The sequence below is a fragment of the Pleuronectes platessa genome, chromosome 3 (assembly GCF_947347685.1).
Source record: "Pleuronectes platessa chromosome 3, fPlePla1.1, whole genome shotgun sequence".
Taxonomy (NCBI): domain Eukaryota; kingdom Metazoa; phylum Chordata; class Actinopteri; order Pleuronectiformes; family Pleuronectidae; genus Pleuronectes; species Pleuronectes platessa.
The window spans coordinates 1,506,280-1,517,554 of NC_070628.1; the positions used below are offsets into that span (position 1 = coordinate 1,506,280).

At 44.2% G+C, this 11,275-nt stretch overlaps 2 protein-coding genes across 2 annotated transcripts; both read right to left on the minus strand.

Annotated features, from left to right (window-relative positions):
• Positions 1–3,097: 3,097 nt before the first annotated feature.
• Positions 3,098–4,339, minus strand: b3gnt2a (UDP-GlcNAc:betaGal beta-1,3-N-acetylglucosaminyltransferase 2a). The gene has a single exon (XM_053419651.1). The coding sequence runs from the start codon at positions 4,337–4,339 to the stop codon at positions 3,098–3,100; it is 1,242 nt and encodes a 413-aa protein (XP_053275626.1).
• A 3,294-nt stretch (positions 4,340–7,633) lies between these two features.
• Positions 7,634–10,736, minus strand: commd1 (copper metabolism (Murr1) domain containing 1). The gene is made up of 3 exons (XM_053416168.1): positions 10,545–10,736; positions 9,294–9,584; positions 7,634–8,450 (listed from the first exon to the last, which is right to left on the minus strand). The coding sequence occupies exons 1-3, from the start codon at positions 10,710–10,712 to the stop codon at positions 8,343–8,345; spliced, it is 567 nt and encodes a 188-aa protein (XP_053272143.1). The 5' UTR covers positions 10,713–10,736; the 3' UTR covers positions 7,634–8,342.
• Positions 10,737–11,275: the final 539 nt, after the last annotated feature.

An 11,275-nucleotide genomic window follows, 5' to 3' on the forward strand; every position in this document is an offset into this window, starting at 1 on the left:
GACTGGAAGTGGTGGGTGCAGCATCTCTTCCTGATGGGGACGTCCCCTGAGTGGACGCTGGCGCTGTGGGGACAGCTGTTAACGGGAACATGTGACTGTAGTTTCCCAAGGATGGATGGAGGTTTTCACTCACCTGAGAAAACATGATGTGGTTTATCACCAAGTCAAAACTTCCAACCATTAGTACCGCTGGAGTTGAGGGTTTGAGTCCCACTCCAGTGTGTGTGTTCACCCACCTCCGTGTCCGCCTCCTCCTCGGGCTGCCACAGCTGCTCAGCCATCATGACTGAGCGTTGATCATAATAATCATACAATGGATCAATGTTCACTGGTGATGGATGAAGATTGGGCTCCGGCTGCTCACCATTCAGTCCGGAGTCAGTGAGGTCCACTGGTCCTGAGGTCTGGTCTCCCACTGTGAACCCGTCCTGTGGGTTGTAAATCACTGGCGGTCCAAAGGCCTGGAAGCGGCCGTAGAAGCCCCGGTAGGGCGAGTCGGGCCAGGCGCCGATCAGCAGCACCACGTTCAGGGTGTTGGAGGTCGTGGTGTACTTGGCCTCACGCCAGCACTTCTGCAGGATCTTGTGGACCCCCAAACGGCCGAGGGGCTCGTCCACGTGCACCTGGTCCTTTTTGAGGTGGCAGACGTCGTCGGGGGTCAAGTCCTCCAAGTGGAGATGAATCCTCTTCCCAGGATCCACCTGGATGGTCCAGTTGCACCACAGAGACGGGTTGGAGCACAGGTAGTCCGGTGAGAAGAACTCCCCGGTGTCGCTGTGCAGCAGCTGGTGGCAGCTCTGCAGGGCGAAGAAGGCGTCCTCATGACCTCGGTGTCCATCTGAGGGGAAACGACCCAACTTCAGAGAGACCACCTCGGGAGGTTCAGCTCATCAGAGAGCAGGTGTGTGACCGGCCGGAGCGTTTCAACGAGTCGGACATTAAACTGATCAGCTGTTTTATGTTATTCAAAAGAACGTGAGGGATGAGATTACTAAAGTCATACTTTTCACAATTTCCATTAAAGGCTTAGTGTGTAGGATCTACTGACATCTAGTGGTGAAGTGTCACGTTGCAGCAGAATCAGAATAAGAAAGTATTTATTGCCAAGTAGGTTTACACCTACAAGGAATTTGCTCTGGTTATTGGTGCATACAATGAACATAGAAACACAAAAACACAATAAATACAACACACAAGAAAAGCAATAAAAATAAACAATATATATTTACTCCCCTTCTCTAATATTTATACAAAGTAAAATTTATTTAGACATAAACATATCTAAATAAAATATATATAATAGATAAAAGATATAAACAGTGAACAGTGTCAGATTGCAATACCTCACCAGCACCTGTGGTAGCTTCAGTTGTCATAGAAATGCCAAAAAGTTTAGTTTGTCATGTTTGGACAACTGCAAAAAAACATGGCTGCCTCGGTAGATGTAAATAAAGTATTAAAATATAAAGTATGTAAATATGAAAGGGCCCAATCTAGGATAAAGGAAACAAATTTAGATAATATCAACAGGAATATTTTATATTAAATAGTTAATTGTCACCTAGATCTTTCACACGGGACATAAATAGGTTTTTATTTGTTTTTTTAGAACCCGTTCTTTATTCCCGAGCGAGATCTCCCAGTTTCCCAGTAGGACTGGGATTCTCTCGCCCCTGCTGGTACTCGCACTCAGATACAGTGGAGCTTCACCTCAGTGCTCATTGATATTAAGAAGCAGAGGTGAGATTATCTTTATTAACTATCGCAGTGACCTGAGTTCAGCTGAGTTTCCTTTGTGGTTTTACTTGAAACTTGTTCAGGACACAAACAGTAGAAACGCACAGAGTCTCACCTGGAGGTTTGTTTTCTTCTTCTACGTTCACCTGTAAGCAGAGCACACACACAGAGGTTCAGAGTCCAGCCGTCAGTGTGAAGAGCTGCTCGGCCTCAGGTCCCAGGTCAGATCCCAGGTCAGGTCCCAGCTCACCTGTGCAGCGCAGCGTCTCCAGCTCACAGCCAGAAGCAGCAGGAGAATGTGGAAGCTCATGTTTGGTTGTTTGTCAGTTGGACGGTGAAGGGAAGTGATCCTCTTCAGTCTCACTGTGGTTTCCTCTCAGCTCTCAGCAGGTGACTTTCATCAGCTCAGTGATTGACTGAACTCTGGCTGTTTGCATCAGACTCGTCCAGCAGAGGTCACTGTTGTGTTTCACAACGCCCCCAGCTCAACACTACTACTATGTTCATTTTGTATTTCTGTCAAACATCTGATTTAAAAAAACGCATGCGTCTTCTTCCACTATCACATGAACTCTTCTAATTAATACCATTTTATTGTGTCCAAATCAAAACAGATACATTCACATATATGTACAAAACCTGGGGAAATGGCAAAACAGAAGAGACACACAATAAATCCCAAAATGATAAAACAACATACAAACTATTACATATCTACAAATTGATTTGATTTGATTCTCTTTCTCCAGATCTAATTTACATGGTTCAGACATAAACAACCAAGTCAACCGCATCTGAGTTATCTGTACATTTTTCCACTTCCTTTCATTGATAAATCACTTCAAACCTCTATATACATATACAGCATGGCTTCATGAGACAATACATATAATAATATCAATATATAGAAAAGAAATGAGCAAGAGAAAAATACCAAAACAATCAATACTATAGTTTGTTGTTTGATTTTCATCAAAAAATTATTTACACACAAAAAAAACACATACACACAGAAAAAATAACATTTCTTCATTTTCACTCCGGTGGAAAAAACTGAGTCGAGAACATGGCTCTGTTTAATGTTCATTAGAAAACACTTAATGTAGGGGGCAGATCTCGACAGGGTCCGGGGGCCCGTCTTCAGGGGCCTGCCTCCAGGGGCCCGTATTCAGGGGCCTGCCTCCAGGGGCCCGTCTTCAGGGGCCTGCCTCCGGGGGCCCGTCTTCAGGGGCCGTCTTCAGGGGCCCGTCTTCAGAGGCTGTCTTCAGGGGCCCGTCTTCAGGGGCCTGCCTCCAGGGGCCCGTCTTCAGAGGCCGTCTTCAGGGGCCCGTCTTCAGAGGCCGTCTTCAGGGGCCCGTCTTCAGAGGCTGTCTTCAGAGGCCGCCTTCACGGGCCCGTCCTCAGGGGCCGTATACAGGGGCTGTATAAGACACTCCAGCTCAGGACGGACAATCCATGACCAGATCTGTAGAATCTCCTGTGGCGTGCGGCTGTGAACCAGCATCAAGCTCCTGTAGACGCAGGGGTCGTCCCTGTGCTCGTCCTTGATGTCAAAAGTCTTGAAGTCAGAGTTTTTCTCAGGAGCCAGACCCAGTTTCCTCAGACACATCCCTGTGTAGACGTCATCGATGGGATACAAGACGACCTGCTGGGATACGCTGTGAAGGCGAAGCGCCAAATCCCCAGAGTACACGTACCCTCCACCCCCAGCGTACGGCGGGTACTGCCCCACAAACACACTCTCTGGGATGAAGTACTTCAGTTTCCTGTCTCTGATTGGCCTGGCGTTGCTGATGACATTCCCTATGAACAAATCCCTGGACTTGTTCTCCGGCAGGCCTTCCAGGAGGTCGATGATTCGCACAGTGTTGACCAGGACGTCATCGTCCCCCTTGAGGATGTACTGTGCGTGGGGACAGTTTTGGCTGAACCACTCCAGGAAGAGTATCTCCTTCAGGGTGAGGTTGAAGAAGGTGTCCCTGTAGTCCCACTGGAGGAGGTCTTTGTGAAGTTGCGCCTCGTAGCCCAGCATCGGCTGCAGGTCTGGGATGTGATCTGTTGACATGGTGTTGCCGAGCAGAAACACAGTCGCCACTGTACGATTGGCTAAGACGCCCGCTCGGCCCCATGTTTCCCGGATAGCCTGCCGGCGGTCGAAGTGTGGCGTCTGCGACTTGACCACCAGCAGCAGGAAGGGGTTGTCATCACAGACGTGGGGCTGGTCAATCAGCATGGGGTACGTCCTGCGGCGCATGTGCAGGAGAAAATCCTGGAATCTCTGCGGCAGGGCGTTGAAGTCCGAGATGTTGGTGGTGACTCTGTAGTCTGAGTCCGAGGGGACCGGGTCGAGGGGTCTGGTGTCATTCGACCTGTGTGGCAGCTCGGTGAGGTTGTAGATGAGGTCCAGGTGCCGCTGCTCCGTGTTCCAGAAGGATCCTCTCTCGTCCTGTTGGAGCCAGAACCTCCCGGTCGGGACGTGAACCCCTCGAGGGCCCGTCCTGTGGTGCCCCCGGTTCCACAACACGCTCATCAGGACGCAGACGAAGACGTTGAGCATCAGCATCGCGTAGAGAACCTGCGCTTTCCTGAAGACCAAAAGCATGCTGGCCCCCCCCTCCCCCCTCTGCATCTAGACACAGGGCGAGAGATTCAGACAATCAACAACAAGCAGATCAGAATCCACAGCATCAGACTTACAGAGGAGCGAGGAAAGGAACATTTGGAAACATGGACACATGGACATGTCCTGGATCTTCTCCTGCAGCCTCCTGGTAACATGTCAGAGTGAGTCCATGAGAGGAACCAGCAGGACAACGTGTGGAAGCTTCCCAGTGAGCGAGTGGACATTGTGTCAATAAAGTTTATTTTTATTGTTTCCAACTCATTTCATACCTGAGTGTTGAGTGATCAGTGGAGTCGGGTGAAAGCCCAGAATGCACCTGGCTTCACAGGGACGAGCTCCAGGACGGACGAGGTTGTTGTTGTTGTTTGTTGATTAATCTGAAATTAAACAAAATGACACTGAAACAGAAATAGTTTCGGGTTGAATCCATGCTGAAGACTTTTTATTTAGGAGGTTTTTATTATATTATAAATCCATATTTATCATTCTGCAGGATAACTCATCTCACACGGGTTCTGTGCTTTTTGTCCGGATGAGTAAATATTGTCTGAATTTATTAGCATCTACATTTGCCAGCATGGAGGAGACGTGTTTATGACTTACACTGCCTCCAGCCACAAGGGGGCGATCAAGATGATTTGGCTTCACTTCAAGGAGCTGTCGTGTCCATAGATATAGATATAAAGGCTAGATGTCTCGTCCGCGTTTCCGGCCAACAGAGTCGAACGTCCGCAAATGGCGGCCATCTTGCGTCAGGAGGCTCGCTCACCATAACATTGTGTTGGTAGTGGAACATGTACTTTTTAATGAAAATCTAAGAAAATAATTATTGATGTATATTTGTAAAGGGAAATCTTGTACCTATTTAAGAACATCATTCAATTTTTTTGAAAATAACATAATTATTCATAAGTATGCAGTGTCATAACTACATCTCTCACGTTTATAAAAAACCAACCGTTAAAAAATCTATTATAAATTGAACAATTTATGTTTATTTAAAAAGTACGTACCATTACATCACAATGTTATGGGTGAGCGAGCCGCCTGACACAAGATGGCCGCCATGTGCGAACGCTCGACTCCATTGGCCGAGACATCTAGCCTTTATATATATATCTATGGTGGTGTCAAACACTTTTATTTAAAATCATTAATTCGAACCCAGAACCTTCCTGCAGTGACACCCAGTGGAATTGTGTGTTTGGGGTTGTCTGTCCGTCCCATTCTTGTGAACACAATAACCCAACAACATTCTGTGCCCTGTTTGTGTTGCCTTACGTTGTTTTCACATTGTGTTCTGATGCCTGTTGTATCTTTAAGGCAGTCGGTGAAGTCAGCTGTAAACCTGCACATGAACCTGGACTTTACACACGGAAGCAGAACAGCTCAGAGGGAGAGTTCACATGAGGGCGAGTCGGATTTATTGCTTTATTTATTGATGTTTTACAGCTCAGGTGGTTCCACGTCCCGAGTGCATTTAAAGCTAAATAATCTGGAGATGATAAATATAATGTGAATTTACTAAATGGATTTACCAAATAATAAAACAGATAAATACAAAGTCAAATAAAGAAATAAAAGTTGAATCAAAAACCAGACTCAAAACAGACTTGGATTAATATAACAGTACAATATAATATCAACACTTTCAGGAAGGTTGTCCCAGAGGGATCTTTAAAGGTGACTTATTTGATCATTTATTAATCTGTGTCTGTTCATTAATTTAGTGTTAAAACTAGTTTGCTGCTGTTCTCGTCCAGGTCTCCAGGTGAATGTTATTCTTTATGATGTGAAACACGACATTAAGCTCACAGATGATTCCATTCAAGCTGCTGCTGTGGAGGTTTGTGTTTTCTGTACATTAACACAGAGATAAGTTCAGTCATCTCTTTCTTGTCCGGCACAAACCTGTCAGACGAGTCCAGGCGGTGAAGTTCAGAGCAGATCAACGATGCTGCCGGGCCTCCTCATCCTTCAGGTGGGGCCGCGCTCTGGTACCTGGAGGTTTTGGCTGCGGCCCTGGACGCCCGGTAATCCTCATTAAAATCTATTATTATAAGAAAAACTAACCCTGAACCCAGTGAAACCTGAGTGTGCGTCAATCATCAGCTCAGATATAAAGTCTCGTCCTCGCACACAAACTGACTCCTCCCTCCCGGAAGATGTGCGTTTGATTCACTCACCATCAATAAACGAACAGGAAGTAACTGCTTTGTTGTTAATGTTTAACCATCGACTCCAAACCCAACTCAAAATATGATAGATTATACAGACTTATATACAGTTGTATATTAAGGTTTACATTCAGTTTCATGGTTTATAAATAAAATGAGTTACAGATTTATATACTTTACCCAGTTCTGCATAATAGTTTTTAAACACTTCTTTATATATGTCTAAATACAGTTTATAAATTAGAATCTATATCATTTTAAATACAGATTTAATACTGTCTTAAATAATAGTTTAAAGTTGTATGGTTTATAGTTTTAAATGTAGTTTTGTTTACACATTTATATAAAGGGTTTTACAAGCATATATACTGCATTAAATACAGGCTTGTTTACTTATATATAGGTTTGTATTCGGGGTCCACATTAGGGTTTACTTAGTTCTATATTTAGTCTGTTTAAAGTTTTATATTCAGTTCTATGGTTATATATAAGGGCTTACATGCAGTTTTATATAAACTTTATTCATGCGTGTGTTCTGAGGTCATAACATGTGGATGTGAGGTCATGTGACGGCAACACGTCGTCTCCAGAGTTGATTCTGACATGAAGCAACAAACATGTGATCATGGAGGGAATCAGTGAAAGCAGCTGCAGCTCAGACTGATGGAAGTGATGGATGTTTGACCTCTGACCCCTCCGGCTCCCCCCTCATCTCATCCTCGAACTCTGATTGGTCCCCGAGACGCCGGATCACGGTACATTTGTTGGACTGTTGAATTGATATTTATCTCTTAATCTCTGTCCATTTGCTCGTTGGTTTTTCTTTATGTAAAACCGGATTATGTAAAAACACTGGTGGTCTGGATCAGGGAAGACCTGTTTGGTGCGGATCCGGATCGGGGGGGGAAGATGTCTAGAGAATTAATAGATCTGGATTAGAAACGAATAATAATAAATCTGGGTGTGATTTGGTTCAGGGACTATTTTGCGGAGGTATGAGCTCTACTGAGATATTCTATTAATTATTCTTCAAGTTTAAAACCATGCCAAGCAAACTGACAATAACTTTAAAGTAATTATATATTAAAAAGACCAATTATGTTGAACATGTAGATTTATTCATTAATATAACATCAGACCATGTTTCAGAATTAATTATCATTAAACGATGACATCTCTGTTCAAACAATAGAACTTCTTCACCAGACACGTGAATTCAAGCACTGGTCAAGTCAACAGGATTCAAACCTCACGTCATCAACCAGCAGTAGGACAAGCTGACAGGGAGCGCCCCCTGCTGGACCAGGACACAAACACTTCACACACTGGATTCCACACAGGACATTTCAAATTTGAACCAGTTATGAAAGGTCGAAACACAAACTTCCTCCCAGTTTGAATTTCAGCTAAATGAAATCCCACGGTCAGCTGGTGAACCTGTTCTTCTCTCTAGCGCTGCGTTGACAGCTAGCATGGCACGTTAGCTAGGACAGCTCCTCCACGTGAGTCCTGAGCACAAAGAACGTGATAGATGTCGTTTTGATGATCCCTGCCTTAACGCAGCACTTAGATGTGAGTCCTGTGTCGGCATCGCTTTCCAGTTACCGCTAGTGGTCGAGTTCTTGCTGATAAGAACCAATCAGGGAGAGGGCTGGGTTATAAATATATATTAAGTTATTTAGTCGGCAGTGGCGAAAGCCACATGGAGTCCGCTCTGGTCTGAACATGGCTCATTTGTGTTTGATGCCACAGATCCAACCGGACGACAGAGAGAGAGAGAGAGAGAGAGTCTCACACCGTCTCACTCAGGTGTGCTGAACGATCCGGTCCACGCTCTCCTGAATGTCGGCCATCTTCTTCAGCATCTGGTTCACTCTGGCTTCATCAAACTCCAGACAAACAAACTCAGAGTCCTGAAGGAGGGAGGAGAGGGAAGACGGTTTATAGCAACAGTCAGGTTCACAGTTTGGTCCAGAGAGAAACATCGAGAACACGTCAAACCCTCAGCAGCTTCTCTGCTAAACCACAAACCAACACAGCCTGAGCAACATGGCCGCTCTGTGGGGGTTCGACTCCAACACACAGGACAGTTTCAGTCTACATTTATTTTACAGACTCGTATGAAGTGTGACCTTTGACCCCTGTCACCTCCAACTGAACTTCTGTACAAAATCTGAAAATAATTCCCCATAAAGTGTTCCTAACATATCGTGTGCAGAAGTCAACAAAACACACACACACACACACACACACACACACACACACACACACACACACACACACACACACACACACACACACACACACACACACACACACACACACACACACACACACACACACACACACACACACACACACACACACATCAGGACAGTGATAACAGCTCCACGTGAACCTGACGAGAGGAACTACTCTTACACCAATCACACGCAGGCCTGGTCGAAACAGGAAGTCCATCTACAATATCTGATCCACTCTCTGATCATATATCCTTTACAGTGCATGGATTTGTAAACAACAAAAGATCAACAGTCGCACAATACTTACATAAGAATCCTTATAGGGTTTCTATTTTACTTGCAAACTGGGTGAAACCAAGTTTGAACACTTTATTGTGTATTTTATGTTTTTAGTCAGATAAAAACATGTGGCTTTGTAACCCACTCTATTTCCTGCCCGATGTTCTCCTGAGCAAGGCACTGATGCATCTAAATGCTGCAGTGAGTAGAGGACTGAGGTCGTACTGGTCTCACCTGTCCAGCTCTGCCCAGTTCCAGCTCCACCAGAGCGACTGGGCCGCTGTGGGCAGCGTCCGGCCGGCCGGCTGCAGCCTGGAGGTCCACTCTCCAGGAGAGGCCCCTGAGGCCGGGCTCCCAGCGACTCTGAGCCAGTAAGCTCTCCCTCACACGGACTCGCTGGCTCTTCCAGAAGCGAGAGAGGGCGGCGGCCTGCTCGGGGGTCACCCCCCCGCTGCCCTGCTTCCTGGTCTGAGCTGTGAGGAAGGCCTCCAGCTGGGCGGGGTCCATGTCAGCTGTGGCAATAGACTGAGAGAAGATGAGGACGTTTATTATCAGACCAGCACAGATTCAATCTTCAGTTTCCATGTACCCAGTCTGTTTTCATGTGTGTATTGAATACGTGTATATGTATAATATGTGTATGTAGAGTGTGTAGTGTGAAGTGTGTATGTAGCATGTAGTATGTAGTATGTAGTGTGTCGGATGAAGCATGTAGCATGTGTGTAGCAGTACTCTAGCAGGCCTCTCATCTTGTTGAATAGGAACCTGAACTCCTATATGTAGCATGTGGTATGTAGCATGTAGCATGTGGTACGTAGTGTGTAGTATGCAGGGGTGGGAAGTATTGAGGTACAAATACTTTTATTTAGTTAATGAGAGAACATTATACATATCTGCAATCATACATATATGTTCAGTTCTATGTTACGTGACAATAAATATTGTCAATTTTTTTGAATCGTACTGAATTCATTTGATTTGACAGTCAGGTATTGAGTACAGATGTTGATACAACTATTAGGCTACTTAAATATATATATGATATTAAATAGTTGGACATTATGATCTTCCGGACCTTTGCTTAAAGACGTTTTCTCTAACTGGACCTCTTTCATTTTGGTTGACTCCCCCTGCTCTGGTCCAGTTCTATTTGAACCTCAGCATCTGGGGTTCAAATAGTACTGGACCAGAGCGTGTGTATATTTTTGTTTTAATTTTTCATTCAGTGGAAACAAAGCCTGAAGAGAACAATTTTGCTTGTACTTTTACTTTTGATACTTAAGTACATTTAATATGAGCGACTTTAAGACTTTCTTACAGGTGACTTTTACTTTTACCGGAGTCACCTTCAGGTATGATATCTGTACTTTTACTCAAGTGTGGTTTTCAAGTACTTCATCCACCCCTGGTAGTGTGTAATGTGTAGTGTGTAGCATGTAGTTTGTAGTGTGTTGTGTGTAGCATGTAGCCTGTGTGTAGCAGCACCTTCAGCAGGCCTCTCATCTTGTCGAACAGGAGTCTGAACTGCTCCTCTGACAGATCTGGGAACAGTTCCCTCCTCAGCAGATCCTCCGTCATCTCTTCTTTCTCATAATAAACGTTCTGAGCGATTCCGCTCAACAAACCGCTGAGAGCCTTCGCTGCGTCCGCCATGTTTCAGCCCGGTCACATGACCCACACGGGCCGCGTCACGTGCACGAACGGCACCCTGGGAGTTGTAGTTTTTCCCGTATAGATAGATAGATTACTTTATTCATCCCCGAAGGGAAATTAAGTCGTCATAGCAGCCGGTACATTTGAATACAATAAAATACAATACAATAGAAAAAAAATAAAATATAAAATATAAAATATAAAATATTGCGGTAGAAAGAATAAAAACAGAAACACAAGATAAATGGGTAGATAAGGTGCAGTGGCAGATGATGGTAATAGTACTGATGATATGATGGTAATGTTATTGTTAGACAGTATATAAAAAATAGTACAGTATATATAGCATATAATATATATTTATATATGAAAGTAATTATATCAATATAATAGCAGTATATAGTAATAATAGCAGCAACAGTATATATAATAATAATAATAGTAAAATATAATAATAATAACAACATGTACACATGTATAAATATGTGTATATAGACTTATATATACAAATATCCATAGTTATATATATTGTTGTGTTGTTTTATCCTAAATATGAGAAGAGC